The 20,707-nt window shown below is 40.0% G+C and overlaps 1 protein-coding gene across 1 annotated transcript in view; it reads right to left on the bottom strand.

Moving 5' to 3' along the window:
* FBN2 (fibrillin 2) overlaps window positions 1-20,707 on the bottom strand; it is a 265,672-nt gene that overhangs the window by 26,131 nt on the left and 218,834 nt on the right. Inside the window, exons 41-55 of the mRNA XM_008141368.3 lie at window positions 20,382-20,534; window positions 18,037-18,105; window positions 17,004-17,129; window positions 16,699-16,824; window positions 16,111-16,236; window positions 13,165-13,281; window positions 11,457-11,585; window positions 10,954-11,073; window positions 8,094-8,219; window positions 7,285-7,437; window positions 6,426-6,491; window positions 5,997-6,122; window positions 5,297-5,416; window positions 2,327-2,449; window positions 1,596-1,727 (exon numbers count right to left, since the gene is read on the bottom strand). Of these exons, the coding sequence (XP_008139590.1) occupies window positions 1,596-1,727; window positions 2,327-2,449; window positions 5,297-5,416; window positions 5,997-6,122; window positions 6,426-6,491; window positions 7,285-7,437; window positions 8,094-8,219; window positions 10,954-11,073; window positions 11,457-11,585; window positions 13,165-13,281; window positions 16,111-16,236; window positions 16,699-16,824; window positions 17,004-17,129; window positions 18,037-18,105; window positions 20,382-20,534 (1,812 nt within the window). The remainder of the gene's footprint in view (window positions 1-1,595; window positions 1,728-2,326; window positions 2,450-5,296; window positions 5,417-5,996; window positions 6,123-6,425; window positions 6,492-7,284; window positions 7,438-8,093; window positions 8,220-10,953; window positions 11,074-11,456; window positions 11,586-13,164; window positions 13,282-16,110; window positions 16,237-16,698; window positions 16,825-17,003; window positions 17,130-18,036; window positions 18,106-20,381; window positions 20,535-20,707) is intronic.

Genomic DNA, 20,707 nt, shown 5'->3' with positions numbered 1-20,707 from the left:
TTTCTGAAAAATGGTGTAGGAGAAGATCACCCGTACTGAACTGGGCACAACCCACAGTTTCAATTCAAGGCTGTTGTATAAATACACTCTCACCAAATCTGAGATGCTCTCTGTCCTTGGGATATGTACACGCAAGCTTTCAGGTAACTTAGGAGGTCAGTGTGGCTCCGAGTAAAGTCTTAGAATGTCACCACGATTTCTCTTTCACTTCTGCGTCTTTTGACATTGCAGTACGGAACTGGGCTGCTACAGAAATATCCCATACCTCTCTCATTCGCCTATGTCTTTACCTTCTAATTGAAGATTGTTGGATGAACACTTTAAATCGGGGCAGTTACTTTTAGAGATATATGTATTCTGCCAAAGCCTAAGGAAAAATATGCTGCTGAACATCTGTGTTTTTGTTTGAATTTGTCTATTATTTCAAAGATATTTTTCAGTTGTGACCACTTCTTCACTTAATCTAAAACAGTTCTCTCCCTCCCTTGTCACAGTTCTAAAATCTTCACAGGATGGGAGTGAAGTAACACATTTTTATTCCATCATCTTTAAAATGAAGCCTGCTCCCCAATTATATTTATATAATGTTAATGAATTCCCCATTTATTGAGGTATAATTCAGGTGCTATATAATTTGTGTGTTTTAAGTGTGCAATTCAATGATTTTTAATAAGTTAAGTGTGCAGTCATTGCAAACTAGTGTTAGGACATTTCCATCTTCCAAAGGGACCCCTAGTGTCTAGCTGCATCCACTCTCTATTCCAGTGCTAGCACCAGGCAATCGCTAACAGAGTCATTTGAAAGAAATCTTATTTTGTTTTTCACCAAAATAAAAATGTATTAGTACTCTTCAAATGTTCCTCCAAAACACCCACATTTCTCTAAGTACTGGAGGTTCGGAGGGAGCAGTAGGTTCTCAATTAAAGGAGGGGAGCCACCCATTCTCAAGGAGAAGGAAGACTGTGTAGTAAGTAGGCTTCAGTGCCCCGGGGGACAGCATCTTTGGGAAGAAGTGCTGCGATAACATGCAGGGGCCACGGCCAGCTTACATGGCATGAGACTTTGGCTTGCATTGTAATATCATAGCATTTTAAACCCTTGAGGTCATCTTAGAGAAACAGCCCTACCTCCTTGCTTTATAGGTACATTAATTGAAGTTCAAATATGTTGAAAATATGGCCAAGGTCAGAGATATCCGGCCTGCAATAGGGTTCTGGAGATTATCTGCTTCTACTCTCCTTATTCATGGAATGATTAGAAAAAAGATAGAGAGACCATTAACTCATACTTTTATTTTGCTATCTGAGCATAATTACTGCAAGGAGTTTTTTTACACTTCTAAATTTAGTGTTTTAGATTTACAGGACACAGAATTATGAAAAACAAGAGGGCATATATTCTAGGATGGACATAATTGCCACTGCATTATCCAGAGCTTATTGCATTGGCTGGACCCTGAGATGGAGGAAGTCTAGGACAGCTTGAAACAGCTGGGAAAATAATTGCCTTGCAGTTAGGATGATTTGGTAATAGTGCTATAAATCTATATTGGAGTAGAAATATTAAATAAGCAACATCATCCCTTATAGCCTTACCTATGCAGCCTTCTCCGTCAGGCCTCCGGGTCATCCCAGGCGGGCAGATGCACATGAAGGTGCCGATCAGATTCTTACACATCATGCCTCTGGATTCACAGTCATGTAGCCCTTCGGCACATTCGTCCAGGTCTATAAAATAATTTTAATAAAAAAATAAAAAAATAGGAAGTTATCAGAAACAGACCATTGTTTATTTTTAAAAATATTTATTTATTTATTTCAGAGCAAGGGAGAGTTAGAAACATCAATGATGAGAGAAAATTACTGATTGGCTGCCTCCTTCATGCTCCCCAATGGGGATCAAGCCTACAAACCAGGCATGTGCCCTGACCAGGAATCAAACCATGAGCCATGCCACTCAGGTTGTTTAGTACTTTTAAGTCATACATTTGGTTTTTGGAGTCTGAGAATGTAATCATGTAGGAGCGCCATCTTTTTAAACTGTTGGCTATATTTTAGATTTATAAGTTTCAACATTGGTCCTACTGGTAAGAAGTCCCAGAAAGGACAATCTTTGCTTTATGAAGAGCCCAAGAGTGTGACAATTTGTGAGCTCCTCAACCCATCTTATTTTTGATTTGATTGAACAGATCATCAAGGGTCTTGTTTCTAGGTATGAAAACCTACCAGTAAAATGCTATCATAAACATTTCTGTAAAGCTCTGAAAGAAGATATATTCCCAGCATGGTAAATAAAGTTCTAACCACTTCCTCGCCTGTGGCCTTACCTTTGCACATCTTCTGGTCTTCCCTAAGGGCGTAGCCAATCGGACATGTGCATTCATAGGACCCGAAGGTGTTCATGCAGCGGAAAGCACACAGCAGAGGGTTCTGGGCACACTCATTGATATCTGATCAAAGAAATAGGAAGCCAGGGGCTCAGGCTAGGGCTCTAATTATTTGTTTAAATAAACACTGATGAATTTACTTGGCAGTTATACAGAAAGCAATAGGATAATCTAACTTCCACTTCTGGTATGGAGAAAGTATCACTTGACTAACAAGCTCATCCTCCCAGAAATAGCAATTACAAGCTCTAAATGCACATGCACGCCGGCGCACGTGTGTGCGTGCACACACACACACACACACACACACACACACACAAAAACTATCTAAAGTAGTTTTTGGTGGTAGTTGAAACTCAGTAAACAACCAGCAAGGAATGTTCCCAGTTTATTGTTTTAAAAATTACAGCACCTGGCAGCTAAATCTTCAGTAGAAACTTTCTTGGCTTCTGTAGGAGTCTTGGGGCAACCAAGACAGCTGAAGAGTGAGGGGTAACTCCAAAAAGGAGAGGGCCACTGACAGAAAAACACTATATATATATATTTTTCTTTTTGGTATAAAGCCAGACCAAGCAGCTGACTTAACCAGGCGTGTGTGTGTGTGTGTGTGTGTGTGTGTGTGTGTGTGTGTGTCGGCGGGGCGGGGGGGTGTGTGGAATCAAAGAGGCTAGCCACTAAGGTTTAGGTTTAAAGAGCAGAACTGAAATCTGAACCACTGTCTTCCACAGGCCTGTCAGTCTGCTTTCATTTTCATTCAAGTTAACTGCCTGCTAAGAAAAAAGCATCCACATTTGTGGAAGCAATATAAATGATCCCAGAAGATATCATTCACAACACCCAGGGTATAATCCAAAATTAACCAACACAAGGAAGAGCCAGGCAAATGGCTCAAGGGAAAAGACAATCAATGGATGCCAACTCTGAGATGACCCAGATGCTGGAATTACCAGACAAGGGCATTAAAGCAGCTATCGTAACTATGCTTATTGAAGTAAAGTAAATACATTTGTGATGGAATGATCATCACTTGAATATGAGAATGTTATAAATGAAAACAGAGACATTAAAGAAGAAATGATAAGAAGTATCACTTGCTCCCTGGGTCCGGGTAAGACCATGTGTCCCAGGATCCGGATGAGACCTCGTGCACCTAGGCCCGGGTGAGCCCAAGTGGCCCTGGGTCTGGGAGAGGCCAAGCGTCCCTGGGTCCGGGTGAGACCATGTGTCCCTGGATCCGGGTGAGGCCTCATGCACCTAGGCCCGGGTGAGCCCAAGTGGCCCTGGGTCTGGGAGAGGCCAAGCATCCCTGGGTCCGGGTGAGACCATGTGTCCCTGGATCGGGGTGAGGCCTCGTGCACCTAGGCCCGGGTGAGGCCACGTGCCCCTGGGTCTGGGAGAGGCCAAGCGTCCCTGGGTCCGGGTGAGACCATGTGTCCCTGGATCCGGGTGAGGCCTCGTACACCTAGGCCCGGGTGAGCCCAAGTGGCCCTGGGTCTGGGAGAGGCCAAGCGTTCCTGGGTCCGGGTGCGACCATGTGTCCCTGGATCCGGATGAGGCCTCGTGCACCTAGGCCCGGGTGAGGCCACGTGCCAATGGGTCTGGGAGAGGCTAAGCGTCCCTGGATCCGGGTGAGACCATGTGTCCCTGGATCCGGATGAGGCCTCATGCACCTAGGCCCGGGTGAGCCCAAGTGGCCCTGGGTCTGGGAGAGGCCAAACGTTCCTGGGTCTGGGTGAGACCATGTGTCCCTGGATCCGGGTGAGGCCTCGTGCACCTAGGCCCGGGTGAGGCCACGTGCCCCTGGGTCTGGGAGAGGCCAAGCGTCCCTGGGTCCAGGTGAGACCATGCGTCCCTGGATCCGGATGAGGCCTCGTGCACCTAGGCCCGGGTGAGCCCAAGTGGCCCTGGGTCTGGGAGAGGCCAAGCGTCCCTGGGTCCGGGAGAGACCATGTGTCCCTGGATCCAGGTGAGGCCTTGTGCAACTAAGCCCGGGTGAGGCCACGTGCCCCTGGGTCTGGGAGAGGCCAAGCGTCCCTGGGTACGGGTGAAGCCAGATCCTGGGTCCGGGTGAGGCCGTGCGCCCCTGGATCCATCCGGGTGAGGCTGGGTCCCAGGCCCGGGTGAGACCACGCGCCCCTTGGGTATGGGTGAGGCCACGTGCCCCTTAGTCCGGGTGACGCCGTGCCCCTGGGTTCGGCCGAGACCAAACCAGAGGGAGTCGGACCTCCATTACCACCATTTGTCCACCATCCAGAGCTGAGGGGTCAGTGCTGACATGTACACATAAGGAACTACTGGACATTAAAATTGGGTCTCAAAAGAACTGTTGGTCCAGGGGGAAGCTCGCTACAGATTGATTCATTTGCCTGTCAGCATAACTATTATTGCTCGTCTCACATTCAGTTCTTATTAGTATATATCTAGTGACATATGATCTCGCTCATCTAGGGGAAATGATGAACAACATAGACTGAGGAACAAGAACAGAACCAGAAGCAAGGAGGCATCGATCGGACTATCGGGCCTCAGAGGGAGGATAGGGGAGGGTAGGGGGAAGGTGGGGGGAGGGGGAGAGTTCAACCAAAGGACCTGTATGCATGCATATAAGCCTATCCAACGGTTAAGTTCAACAGTGGATTGGGGCATGCGTGGGGAGAGGGGTGGGATGGGAATGGGGGGATGAGGACAAATATGTGACACCTTAATCAATAAAGAAATTAAAAAAAAAAAAAAAAAAAAAGAGGCTCCAAAGAGATCCCTTTCCCTTTGGACACAGAGAGAAGTCTGTGACCAGAGAGGGCCGTCATTCAACCACACAGGTACCCTGAACTCAGACTTCCAGCCTTCAGAACTGGGAGAAATAAATGTCTGTTGTTCATAAAAAAAAAAAAAAAAAGAAGTATCACTTGCCTTCACAATTCATCATGGGTCCTGGCTCAAAGCCTTCATTGCAATTGCATTCAAAACTTCCAATAACATTGGTACATGTACCATTTCCACAAGGATTACCGATTGAACATTCGTCAGTATCTGAAAAAGAATAAGAAAATGCCATAAAATTTGGTGGAGTTTTAGTAATCAAAGCACACCCATGAATATCTACCTGACCCTCACACATTTCCAAGTTCTGTGGGGGGCATACTTGACTCTTGTCTCCCACCCCAAACTCCTCCCTTGGCCTTGGCTGACCAGCCTTTGTGAAGTGCAGAGGCCTGAGGACCCTGAAGGATCAAGTGTGCTCTGACCCCCCAGACAGCCATGCCTGCCCTGAAGCTAAAACTCAGGGAGGGATGTGGTCTTCTGCTGCAAGAGCAGGCGTGGAAAGTCATAAAGTAAAATGGATCTCTTTCCCAGTTAGTGGTTTTGGCAACTATAAATCTCTAGACACATCAGATTTTGTATATTTTGGTTGAAGGCAGAGTTTGGGCAACTCTCTCCACTTTCACATAAACCAGGCCTACTGGAAAATGTAGGACGGGAATAGAAAGAGCAGTTACTAGCCATTTATCCTGGCTTTGCAAATCCCACCACCATCCAGGGTACCAGAGAGACCTTTTGCTGAATATGAGACATAAAGTAGAACTTTAAGTAATGTGGATTCAACACTCACCCACACAGCGTACTCCAGTGTAATCCAGGTTGTAACCCATTGGGCATTCACAGCGAAAAGACCCATCTGTGTTGATGCACTGACCATTTGAACAAATGCCTGGGCTCTCAAGACATTCATTGACATCTAAAATACAGAATTGCCCATGAACTTCCTCATATGAAAAGATATGCTGAAACTGTGTATACCTATTCAAAAGACTTAAAATTTCTAAAACATATAAACACTTCTATCAGAGAAATACACATTTCATATACCACACATAGTCTTATAAGTGTAATGCATGTGATATACAATAAATATTGTGTATGTATACTAAATACAGTATACTAGGTATTACACAGGAAAATCAGCAGGATTTATAAAATAAAGAATAATAATATATTCGTATAAAAGAAGACTATAGGAGTGAAATATATCCAACCACACCTTCTCGAGTATCATGAAGACTAGGAACAGTTCCATGGCCATAAGGACACAAATCCTGGAATGCAACTACAGAGAAAAAAATACAAATTCTCCATCATTGAAGAGTCTCAACTATCAGAGAAGTTAAAAGCTGATAAACAATCTACGTGCAATTAGACGTCTTTTTTTTTTTTATAAAACTTTTTATCAGGAGCCTCTTATTTTATTTTTATTATTTATTTCAAAAGCAGCACTGAACTTATTTAGAGAAGATCCCTTGAGCTTTCCCAGCTCCTTCTGGGGGGCCACCTACTGAGGGCTTCTGGTTCTCTCTGCTCTCTGCTCACTGAGCGGCTGAAGAGCCCTCTCTGCCCATTACACATAGACACCACTTCTGACCTGGAGGCCAAGCCAGTCCTGAGCTTGCTGGGAACTAGCCTACAATTCAGTTGTGCCTACAAGACCTGGAGGCTCTTGGTCTCTTCCAGCAAATGGCCATTGTGTTGACTCAGCTTCCTTTTAAGATCCTGAGAGCCCTAGCCTGTGATACAATGGGACTCCCGCAGCAATTTGGAATTTTCATTTTCTTCTCGCACCTTTCTAATTTCCTTGAAAGCATTTAATACTAATCTTGGGGCGGGGGGGGGGGGGGGGGAGAGCGAGGGAATGAAATAACAGGGTAATTTCCTGTGCTTACACATGTTGAATACAGATGTTGAAAGAAGTCCCTCAGATTAAGTTTGCTCACTGAACCACTCAAGTTTACGTGTGAGGGGGTAATTTCACCTTCAAAATATTCATAAATTATGTAGTCAAACCTACTCCTAACAAAAATTCCCAAACCAGTGCAAAGGGGTGTTTTTTAGGTTGTTGATCTCACCTTCATCATCTTTGGGACACAGCTCGCAGGGGTCCCCCCAGCCCTCTCCTGGCATCTTACTACAGCAGCATTTTGCCTTTGTGGTGTTGAAAGCTTTGGGTACAGAACACTTTCCATTTTCAAAGTTTGTGAAGCAGAAGCTCTGGCGAGTATCTATTCAAGAAAGCAAAATCACAGACCTCCTTATAGGTCATTAAAAAAGATGGAATAATTTGTACAGAACTCTATTTCTGACAGAACATTTATTATGAGTTGAACATATGTAGATCAGGTTAGCAACTAAAAGACAGGTCTGGAAATCCTCAGTGGCTGATTTCATTTGCCAATTTCAGTTGACTTGTTTATAACATGTTATTTAATTATTTAATGTGATTAAAATATTTTTATAATGTGCCTTGAAAATTTGAGAAATTATGCTCAATATTAAAATGATTTCCAGATCTCTTTTCGACCATCACACTGTTGCCTAAAAAAAATGTAGGTAACTTTCATTTGGTTAAATCACATAAAAGACAAGCCATATATGAATGTACATACAAATCTATGTCAACAACATAACAGAAGAGTAAAACAAGAATTTTTCTTTTAGCCTGAAAACTTTAAAATATGAAGAAAACGGAGCCAATAAATCAAAGTACCTTAAAATTTGTCCAGTGTAAATTCTTTTGAGACCTACATTTTTAACTCACAGATGATATATTTGCCATAGACATGTACTTTATAGTGACAGAGATCAGTGTGATGGGTTACTGTCTAACTTTGACTTTTCTAAGAGCGAATTATGACAGAGAAGTGATTTCAAAGCTTACCGAAGCATCTCCGTCCATTATCAGATAGCACAAAGCCAGGGGGACAGATACACTGGAAGCCCCCAGGAGTATTGGTGCAGGAACCAAAAAGACAGATGTTGGGATCTTCGTCACATTCATTTATATCTGTAGAAGAGCAGAATTTATTAATTTAATCAAATCAGCACACTGCTCAATATTTCAAAATAAATAATTTGTTCATACTACAATAGTCCACTAGCTACGGGATATTTAATATAAAACAAGATATATTATATGAATTTTATACTTATTATTTAAAAGTAAACTATTATTTCTTAGAAGTCAAAGATTATATCTAATTTCAATCAACCATATGCCCTGATCTCTCAAGTTATCTCTGGCTCCCTGCCCTTGGTCCCTAGGGGTGTGTGTACATCCACCTGTCTACCTGACATGACCAGTTCAATGAATGTCTTACGAGCAGTGCCAGCTCAACTGGTCCCCTTCTCTGATGTTCCTCTGAGTAACCTAAGTTGGGATCCTGTAGTCACCTTTATTCTTCACTCTGACCTTTTAACTTCCATAAACAAACAGCATGTGGCCTATCGATTCTACCTCCTTTGTACATTCAAACTCAGTATCATTTGCCACTGGGATTATAGTAAACCTCCTGACTGCAGTATCTCCCTCTTTTACTCTTTTCTCTTCACATTTCCATCAGGGCTGTCTTTCTATTTGAAAACCTGTGCCTATGAAACTAGGACTCAGACTTGTTTTGAGAATTTTATTGTTCCCACCTCACCCCAAGATGATTCCTTAAAATAAATAAGGATTCCTTACCAGTGATGTTTAGCTTTTTTTCAATTGGAGGTGCTTATGTAATGGGCTATTTTAACTGAATGAGGAAACACTGCACAATTCCAGGCACATGAGAGAATGCAAGCTCCACGAGGACCTGACATGTCTGTCTGTCTGAAATACTAACGCCCCCTCAGCTTAGTCTAGCATACTGTCTGGCACATGCTATGCTCTTAATTTATATTGGCAGAATGTTCACGAGTGAGTTATATTCCATTATTTCTAAAAACAACAACAACAAACAACAACAACAAAACCACAAAAACCCTGTAATGCTCCACACTGCCTGAGGACTAAGTTCCCTCTCCGGAGCCAGCTGTCGATACCCTTTACCACACTTGTGTTACCTGTGTCTTCAAATGACCTCCTCTGTGCTGCTCCTTTCCTTGATTATCAATTCCTATCAATATTTAAGAGCCACCTCGAATGTCCACCAATCTTTTGTGGTGAGCTTCCTCGACATGCCACCTGTCACCACTACCATCATTATTCCCAGCCTCCTCCTCTGCTTCCACATCCCGGACATGCCTCCGGTATAGTGTCTCCCACACTGGATTATAACAACATCTTCATAAAACAGATTTACTAACACAATATGAATTTCCTGTTAGGCAGTAAGTTACCTGAGGCAAGGCCTGTATTCCAGCACCTAAAAGGTGCCGTGATCACTATAATATCCATTGTACGTATACATGTGTAAACATATGTGTTTGTGTGTGAGTGTGTGTATATAGTCATGTTATAAAGCATTTCATCTGGGAAAAGTTGATAAGAGATTCTAGTCTGAAGAAGAAAATCTTACAGTGAAGTAAGTTAACTAAAAAACAAATTTTCAGAGATGCAAAATGGTGGCATTGCCAACAATGGATAAAGGAAATAAAACATTTCTGAAGTGTAATGAAATGTAACTGAATCATAGATGTTTTTCACCAGGAGAAAGGTAGCTGAACCTTTCTGACACAAAGCAGCACATGTATATCTAGTCCCTCTTAATGGGTGGTACACTGCTACTGTCACTGTTCCATAAAGGGCTGGGGCACAGGCACAATGAAGACTGAGATTAAGTATGGATAAAGAAAAGGAAAGGATCTTAAATATTTCAATCAATTTTGCATCAAGGTGCTTTTATTATTATTTTTTAAGTATTAAAACATTAGACAATCTTACAGTGAACTATACAAATCAGATAGAAAAGGGAAAAGACCAAATTGGAATGACTACGGATACCCATTATATGTAATTATATGGGCTGAAAACTAATTAAGCTTGATGAAGTAAACTGTTTCCTTCAGTTCTGTTTGTATAAGTCACCTGAATATGAAAAGTAGAGCTACATGGAATATTTTTAAAAAGTAGATAACTCAAAGGCCAAAAACCACCTTATCAATCACACTAAGATCTGGTGCTTCTGAATTTCAACAAGACTGTAAAAAATAATTTGTATAAAAGTGAAATCAAGTAACTGTAAAAAGGTCGGCCTGCATCACATCCACCAGGAAATTCTGGGACCCACTTCTGATGTGGTTACAATGTTCTTGTAAGCTGGAAGAGTTTCAACAGAAAAACATCTGTTATGACAAATGGATTAACGTTTTTCTGTTCTGACATGAGGCCTTCCCAAGGCGAAAAATGTCTCAACAGCAATGTCAAGGTTTTCTGCTTCACATTTCTAGGACTCTGGACACCTTTAATAGATGTTTTAAAATTGGTTGCCAAAGATTACATTTTTTTGTAGACTCTTTAAATTCAATAGGAAGTCTCTGCTGGCATTTGGAAAAAAGATTAGAGTACACTGAAAATTCTTTTACTAGTGTAAGACTTATGTTAATGAAAAAGCCCACATCCCTAAACCCTGTATTCCCACCAATACACCTTCAAATCATTTCTGATGATTCAATAAGACCTGTGTAGGCAGCTGTATGTTTAACTCTTTGGGTCAGCATGCTTGCCGTGGCTTGGATTGAGTAGACTTCCACAGAGTCTGTAGCAGGTCCTATTACACTGACCAGCTCGGGGACCTCAGAATAAATGTTAGACTTACCGATGCAGTTCTCGCTCTTTACTTCATACCCCGGAGGACAGATGCATCTGAAGGATCCCTCCAAATTCTGACAGGTACCGGGAGAACAAGAACCAGGAAGGGCTACACACTCATTAGTATCTTGAAAGAGAAACAAGAGAAAAATTATTCAAATACGAGGTCACTGTTGCCAAGTGACATAAACATTCATGCAGCTTGGGCTCTCTTTTGACATCTTGGGCATTGCTCATTTGACAAGAGGCTAATTTTCCTTGTTTTGTTTCCTTTGTCTACTTTTACTGAGACACGAATAGTTTCAAGCTCTATTTCAATAAAATTTGTGCACATGAGTCATTTCCAATTGTTGGCTTATTCCTTATAAGAAGTATTTCCCATGATACCTTCACTTGGTCATGTGATCAGATGATCAAATGAAATGTGAGTGAGTCCTTAAGTGGAGCTTTGGGGGAGTCACATCATTATTTTACAAAACAACATAAAGACTTTATTATTTAGATACTTACCTATACAGTTCTTTCCATCTGGAGTGAGTTCATAACCTTCATTACATAAACACTTGAAGGAGCCAATTTCGTTAAAACACCGCCCATTTCTGCACACCTGACCAAAAAAGGAACTGCACTCATCTATGTCTGTAAGCAAACAGGAATTGGATTTTAGGAGAGAGCTCTCACACGTATACTGTGTCACAAGTTGAAACTTAAAAACATATTTCTTGGAACAAATTCACAAAAACCCTCCACTACAATTCCCCATCAACAGAGAGAAATGGCTCATATTGTAAGCATCATCTGCCTTATAAGGTCACATAGAGCCCTACTGTATTTCAACCACCAGGGCACATTTTTGATATTAATATAACTCAGGAATTTATAAGCAAATTTATAAGTTGAAGGTTTCAGGTGAAATGTTCCCTTCTCTCCAGTTGAAAAAATATTTCTTTTCCCAGAGGCAGAAGGATATATAAGTTTAACTTGACTGCATAGCTTGCAAGTGACCTCACCTGGAGATAAGCTGACTATATTCAAAGGACAAGTAATGGAGCATATTAAGTACAGAAAAATCAATTATATTAAAAAGACTAGAATTACTGACAGAATATAGAATCTGGAGGTGGGGGGAATTGGTGTTAGGTTTCCAGTTAAGTTTAGGTTTGATTGCATTTGAGTAATTCTCTGGGTTGTTCCAACATTGTAATTTGATCAGAGCCATATCTGTGTCTTTAGTTCTCCATGGCTGTACAAAGGGTCTGAGAAATGATAGACAAGATGGTGATAGTTGAATAAAATGTCCAATTAGCTCAAAAATTTTTCCAGTGCAGAATTTTGAGAAAAAAAAAAGAAAGAAAATAAAAAGAGGAACATATGTTGGGTTAAATTGGGAGTTAGGTTTGAGCAGGGATAGTCCCATAATGGTAGAAAGCCTAAGTTACTTTCACATACCTTATAGGATCATGTGAATTAAGAGATGTTATGTTTAAAGTACCAGTATAGTGCCTGTCTCATGATAAACAAGAAATACTGTCAACGCTGGTTGTCATTTCTCTTACTATCTCCTCCGTCACATATAGGCACCTCCCCTACTCACTAGCAATTATTATTTTCATCAATATCTGTTAGGGGCAAAGGCTAAAATCCTGTACCAGTAGACAGTTTTATTTTCCACTGAGAATCTAAAGTTGGTCCCTAAATGATATCACCACATGCTGTTTTTGTGGGAAAAGGCATCATCCCTGGCTTCAAAGCTGCCAGAAAATAGAGTTTCAATACACAGCGTGTTGTTAAGTTGGAGACTGTCAGTATTTGAGTATAAATCAAGAATGGAATATATTAAATGCTAGTAATGGAATATATTAAATACTAGTAGTAATGCTGAAACAGTGACAGGTCTATCTTCAATGCCATTTAACAGGTAAAAAATAACCCCAAACCACAGCACAGCCTCAATACATCTACTATCACCTGCATGGCCTTTTGCCCTGAATTGACTGGTTGATGAAGTACTCAGCACAGCAGATTGTTTTGTGATTATTTACACCAATACTAAGGCTTGAGTTAACTAGAAATTAGTCAGCGGTATCACATAGCTTTTGGCACACATTTGCAATTTTAATGATAAAAATATTTATTCTCTGGTTTTATTTTTCATTTCAGTATATAGTGTGGAAACAAAGCAGAAGCAATAAAACACCAAGATGGACTGAATACTTACCCAGGCAATCATTATTATGAGTGAGTTCAAACCCTGGATAGCAGAGGCAGTTATAGGATCCAACAGTGTTTTTACAGGTTCCATTTCCACACGGGTGCCGCTCACACTCATCCACATCTACAAAGAAACATTGGCTCAAAGGAATTCGGTGTTTAATTAGAAAAACATAGCCTATTAAACATTCACATTATCTTAAGCTACTGATTTACTTAGATTGTTCTCATTCAGCACAAGGAACTCCTATTTATTTAAGGAAAATGAGTATGAGGTAGAGAAAACTCTGAATTACAAAGTTACTAGAGGCCCGGTGCATGAAATTTGTGCACGGGGTGTGTGTCCCTCAGCCCAGCCTGCATCCTCTCATAATCTGGGACCCCTCAGGGGATGTTGGGCCTAAACCGGCAGTAGGACATCCCTCTCGCAATCCAGATGCTGCATGCACCAGTGACCACACTTTTCATACAGGTGAAAGGCATCTTGCTGTTGTATGGGCAGCTACTTTTTTTTTTTTTTTGCCCTGATTATAAAAAGTAGTAGATAACATGATCCTTCTGAGGAAGTAGTACCATTTCCCCCATCTTATGGGTGGAAAAACTGAAGCAGAGAGAAGTTAAGTAATTGACTTTGTCACAGTTATAAGTGTCAGAATCAGGACTGACCACAAAATGTGCAAGCCAGCATCCATGCATATCATCACTGCATCATCCTATTTTTTCAGTGTTAGAGTAGCCTTGACAGGTTTTAATTTTTAAATCTAAGAGACTGTTCCCAATATATAGGGTAAGGTCCCTAGGTCTGGCCGGCGATCAGGGCCATCTGTGGGGCGACCAGCGGGCAGGGCAACTGGGGGGCCCCTGTTGGCACCCGCCTTGGCTGGTGGCCTGGCGCCACCTGCTGGCCAGCCCCACCCCCTGCTGCCACAGCTAGTGCGTGTCATAGCGACTGGTCATTTCGCCGTTCAGTTGATTTGCATATTAGGGTTTTATTATATAAGACTAGAAGCCCGGTGCACGAAATTTGTGCACGGGGTGGTGGTGGTGGTGGTGGTGTCCCTCAGCCCAGCCTGCTCCCTCTCCAATCCGGGATCCCTCTCACAATCTAGAACCACTGACTCCTAACTGCTCACCTGCCTGCCTGCCTGATGCCCCTAACTGCTCTCCCCTGCTGGCCTGATCTCCCTAACAGCTCTCCCCTCCTGGCCTGATTCCCCTAACTGCCTATCCGCGCTCCCCTCCTGGCCTGACCCCCCTAACTGCCTATCTGCTCTCCCTTCCTCTCTGTGCCCTTCGGACCCCCGGTGCAGGTGTGCTGAGAGCTCTCTGCCACGGCCCTGCCCCCATCCTGATTGGTCGTTACATGATGGCATCCCAGACAATTTGCATATTCCTCTATTATTAGTATAGGTAAGAAACAGTGTCATTTAATGACTGACAGGCACATGTAACACTCAGAATGAGGCTAAGCAAGCATCTGCTTGTCAATTATAGAGAAACTAATCTTTTGAAACACTAAAATAATTGTGTTCTATTAAGCATTATTAAACACTGCTCCAGACATTTATAAACCTTAATTTGATCAGCACAACAAAATACACTTTAGGTCCTAGCATTTATGAATTAGTGAAACCCAAATTGAAGAAGTCGATTAAAACTCAGTATCATTAGCCTTCAAAACAATGAAATTAAGAAAATATTTAAAAGGTCCTTCTCATATAAGAGACCTGATTTTCTGGACTATGAATTTCAGGCTGCTGAGACTCCTCTACCATGCAAAAAAAGAAAATGGTCCTTAGGAGGGAAGCATTGTTTAAGAGAGGTATTACCAAGGAGTCTATCTGATTTTTATCCTGGGTGAATTGTTAGGATTGAGGGCAGATTTCTCCATATGAATTTCTGAATCATAAATTTCATTTTTTTTTTTTAGCAAATCATATTCTCTAAGAGTACAGCCAGGAGAAGCATGTATAAGCAAGCATTCTCAGAATGTTCCTACAAATAGGACCAGATTCTGTTTGTCCTTTGTATAAGCATCTCCTAGAGAACTTTTCCTGGGGACAAGTCCATAGGGGGGTCTTTAGGAGGCAATGAATGAAGGAAGATTTTCCTGGTGGTCCTCACTGTGTGGCAGCTATCCCATACACTAGTTTTGCAGTAATGAAATCTGACTTCCCTCTTCATATAGATAGTATCCTGAATACCAAAAGAGTAGATGCACAACTTTAGCTTTCCTAAACTGGGAACATGCTAATTATAAATAGTCAAGTTATAATTTGATTTTCCTCCTTCAAGCTCAAAGCATGGAGAACTCTTTCTGCAGAGCCAGAGCCAGTGGCTGACATCAGATTTAAAGAGTTACTCTGAGTTCCAAGGCGTCCAGCCATCTGTTTTTGAAATCTTATTAGCCAATAGCTCAGCAATTACTTACTGAACACTATTATTGCTTAACTAATCATTACATTGGCTTCTGTTGCTTCTAAAAATGTCTTTAAGAGTTAAAACACAAACAAAGCAGATAAATGCCATGTGTCCAGTGATTTTGGGGGGGGAAAAGTGTATGCATACATGCATGTATGTATGTGCATGTATATATATTCATTTCAATACTGTCACTCTTACTACTCCTTTTTCTTGAGTGGTACCAGAGAGGGTGGAGGGCAGCTGGTACTGCACTGACTTCCACATGACCCCGAGTGTCCCAGAGCCCAGGTTAAACATGTGAAAGTCATCTGGGGAAAAAGGCTGGAACACTGAACCGAGGAACATTTGTAAGCAGTGTGTCCCTGGCTTGAAAATTTTATATTGAATGAAACCATAAACAGTTTAGCATAGTTAACTTTTTGCAAGATTGTTTCTTATAAAGACATGTTAATTTGGCAAGTGACCAAACTGTAATCTCTTCTGGACGCTCAGCTCCATTTCACCCCTGGAATGAATGTTCTCCTCTTACCCATGCACATGGTCTGGTCCTGAGAAGCCTTAAAGCCGTTGTGGCAGATGCACTGGTAACTTCCTTGCAAATCAACACACAGGCCATGACTGCAAACATTAGGAATTTCTAAACATTCGTTGCGATCTGAAACAAAAATAAGACACGTTACACATATCTGATTTTTATTAAGATTCCTTCATCTCTTTCACAGGCATGTTTCTATAACCTGTTATTAATTATTACAGATAGTCTGAAAATGAACCATGACAACAGCGGAATCAAAACAAAGCAAGGCTTTCAAGCATCTAAGTCTCTCTCTTTTAAAATCATGCAATTTTTATACGTTGATTGCTATCTCAAAGATACTATTTTACTTTTGGGTCCAATCTTAGGAAAATCCACTGAAGGGACCTTTTTTCTGAACAAAATAATCTAATGTGTATGGTGAAATAGGTTCAATATCAATGAATTAATTTACTAGGAAAAATCTTTCCAAATTACTTTTGGAAATAATTTTTGATAGAAAAGCACACACGACTTTTCATTGTAGGAAATCTAAAGAATGTGATGCTCAGCGCTAAAGAATGAAATTAGTCTCCTTCTTACCCACACAGGCTCCGTTGGGTGAGAGCTTGAAACCCGCAGCACATTCGCAGCGGTAACTGCCAGGACTATTGATGCAGTCCGCGTTTCGCTGGCAGAGATTATCGCCATTGCTGCACTCATCAATATCTGGAAGAGCAACAATTTCATTATCGCATTAGTATCACAATCACCATTTGGTGATCAACTCCTACACACTGAGAAAGGAGATATAAAAAAGTCACAAAGCTGTCTAAATCACAAAGCTGTCTAAACCATTTATGTCTGCCAAACTTATGTGGATAAAGGTCATACATCATTGAGATTACCTTCACAGACCAGGAGTAGATCATTGTAACTGAATCCTGTAGGGCATTCACAGCGGAAACTGCCAATCTGGTTGATGCACACACCATTTGCACAAATGCCTGGAATCTCTTTACATTCATCAATGTCTGAAATTGAACAGATTTGATCAAATATATGTGGTTCTGCTTAATGTACTTACCATAGAACCTTGTATAATGCTGTGTGTACACTGGAATGCAAACACACAGTGTCACGGAAATCAATTCTATACTGGTATGAATGACTTTGTGCTTTATAAAAGCATATAGACCATAAAATACCGTATTTTCCGGCGTATAAGACGACTGGGCGTATATAAGATTTTCCTGGGTTAAAAAGTTGTCTTATACGCCGGAAAATATGGTACACTATTTCCTTTAAACAGTGATGGAAAAATTTAAGTAAGCTGATCTAATATACCAAGTGCTTTTACTGTCAATGTAGCAAATGAACTTCTTAGAGAATCAGACCTCCTCTTCAAGTTACATGATAAAGAAAGCTCTGCTTTCTTGATTTCATATACTTTTGTATATGTGCATTGCTAATAGAGACTTAAAATTACATTATTTTTATAATCTTTGAGGAAAAGTAGAATGAGAAATAGAAAGTACATTTAAAAGGAAGGAAGGGATACAGCAAAAATACACCAAAAACTTAAACATATATGTATGAAAATAACAACTGAAAGTTAAAATAGGAAGGGTTATTTGGAATCATGCAATGTAATGTTCATGAATAGGAAAACTACAGTTTTAGCTTGACATGTACTAGTATGAAATCTTGAGATACTCACATAACTGTCATAATTTAATCAACAGACTATGTCAATACAATAATACCATTATTAGCACTTGATTAGAGTCTGTAAACATGTTATCTCTTTTTATCTACCTATATTAGATCAGAATTCAGATTATTACATTTTATGGTATTTCAAACTTTAAAGACATTCAATAGATTTTTACAAAATGCTACATAGATGTACTAAAATAAGTATAATATGTAAAAACTCACCAACAGCTTTTCCTGTGTGAATGTCAAAGGTGAATCCAGGAATATTTCCACATATGGTTTTAAAGTCAGCTTTAAAATACAAACAAACCAAATTCACTCTTAAAATTCTCAAATTCCTTCAAATCAACATTTTACAAAGCAACACTTTCACTGCCAAATATATCTTACATTATTCACAACTAGACATTTTAATTATATTTATATGAAAACAATACCTGCACCTAGATCCAAAGAGTAGGTCTAAGCATTCTTTACCATTATTATTGTTAACTGTTATTGCCATCATTAACTTTTTAATGCTCTGATATTAGAAGATAAATCATTATAAGATAAAGTATATACTTTAGGCACATAAATTATTTTTTCTTTTGATATGCAGGGCTTTAAAAATGATCCAATTTATGTAGATTGAAAAACCACATTAGAGTACAAATTTTTAAAAAGGATTACTCATTGCACAAAGGCATAGGCATAAAAATAATTCTGTAGTGGTCAAGTGGGTTAATAATGAATAATAAATGAGACATAAATGTTGTCTTTTTTAAAACATAAATGTCTATTTGTTAAAATGTGAAACTTGAGGCATCAAAAACAATGCATCTTGGAATAAAATAGAGAATATAAGAATTATCCCTACACATAATTCACCAAACTAATAGAAATTAAAACAAATTCCAATTTTTAATAAGCAGGTTGCTACCGATGCCCACTGCTACACACATGAGCAAATCTCTTGAAAAGAGTATCAGGTAAAATATATACAGCATACTATATACTCCAAGTGCTATCAGGGTAGGCTTTTTGTCTATTTCACCCACCATGCATCCAGAAGATATAAGAGAGGAACATAACAGATGGTTTCTAATTGCCTGGAAACTTGTGAACTGTAATTTATATATATCACCTCGTTTAATCATCATTATAACCACATGAATTAGTTACTGTCATTGTGGATTTATTGGTCCTATTTTATATGTGAGGAATCAGTTTCAGAAAGGATAAATAATCTATATAAGATCAGACAATAAGTGACAGAACTTCAATTTAAACATAGACCTGCTCCCAAACCTATGCTCTTTACTTCCTCTTATAAAAAAAAGTGGTATTTCATTCCCCAAACCAATTTTCAATTTCTAACTGATGGAGTTTTTAAATTAGAGACTTGTAAAAATGTTTCTATTTGATTTTTCTAAACAAAACTATGGCAAAATAGGGTTAAGAAAATCCATTTGCCCACTGAATTTTAGCCACCAAGAAAGATCCCATGTGTCACTTTTTATCAAATTTCTCATTAATTTTTCACCATCACATTCAAGAAAACATTTCAATACATATATCCTAAGTAATATCTGGTAGCAAATGCATAATCATTGTTTCTCATTTGTCCTATTGGATAAAGTAATTCTTAGTATCTCAAATTATTAAAAATGAACACTTTCCAGGTCATAAACAAACCAAACTAGGCAACAGTTTTAAGGTAATTTTTTTGCTTGTCTCTATTTTCTATCAAAAGAATCTGTGCTTGTAAAACACATTTTACCATGTAACATCAGTTCTATTTTCTGCCTAAAAATTTCAGAAAGTTTGAGGGGGGAAAATGCTAAAGACTATTTTGACAAAAAGTTGCTTTTCTATAAAGTTTGCTCAAATCCATTTTTTGCATATACACTGAGTGGCCATATTATTATGGTCTCTGAACGCATCATAATAATCTGGCCACTCTATATATACTGAGTGCATTAATTCGTGCATGGGTGGGGTCCGGCCAGACTGGCCAGGGGGAGGGAACATGGGCAGTTGGCCGGCCTACCTGCTGGTCTAACTCCTGGTCGAGGGGACAATTTGCATATTAGCCTTTTATTATATAGGATATACACTGAGTGGCCAGATTATTATGCATTCAGAGATCATAATAATCTGGCCACTCAGTGTATTTCAAAATTGAACTAAAAAAACACACCTTACTGAACTTGGTAGAGTTTAAATTACCACAAGTTTTTCATCAAAATATTACATCTTCCAGGTCTATCCCAATGACACAAAGTAGGCATTCAATAAATATTTGTTCAGTGAATAAAGGAAGAGTTAACCAGCCTGGTATAAGATAATGAATTTAAATGGACCAGGGCTATAAATATTAACCCTTCAGCACTGGGGCTCGTTTTCAGGATCCAAACTCCTATTCAACAGATAGATCAGAAATTAGTGTTTCAATCCCAAAGAGGGCCACTGGGGCTTCAGAACTGAGCGTGTCTGGTTTTAGTATGTTTGCTTTTACTATACTGCCACCTATATTTGTGTGCCACTGATTTGGCCTTCAGCAGAAGCATGAGCTGTGTGCTTACCTGTTCCTGGTGTTGGGCAAGGTTCACAAGGTTTGTTCCAGGCTTTTCCCACATTGTACGTGCAGCAGCACATCCTCTTTGTCACATTAAAAGGCAACTCATTCTCACAGGTGGTGCCATTATAGCTTCGGTAGCAAAAGCTTTTTCTCATGTCTACATATAGAAAAACAAATAAGCCAACCAATCATATCAGCAAGCAGCTGATAAAGCCTATGCACCTGGATATGCCAAACTGTCTCCATTAACACAACTCTAAAAAGTTTCTCAGTCGTTTAGGGGTATCTTAAAAAAATTCTTTACGTTGAACATAAATTATTTTTAGGTTA

Source organism: Eptesicus fuscus, chromosome 4 (genome assembly GCF_027574615.1).
Source record: "Eptesicus fuscus isolate TK198812 chromosome 4, DD_ASM_mEF_20220401, whole genome shotgun sequence".
In the NCBI taxonomy this organism is placed as follows: domain Eukaryota; kingdom Metazoa; phylum Chordata; class Mammalia; order Chiroptera; family Vespertilionidae; genus Eptesicus; species Eptesicus fuscus.
This window is presented reverse-complemented; position numbering and strand designations above follow the sequence as displayed.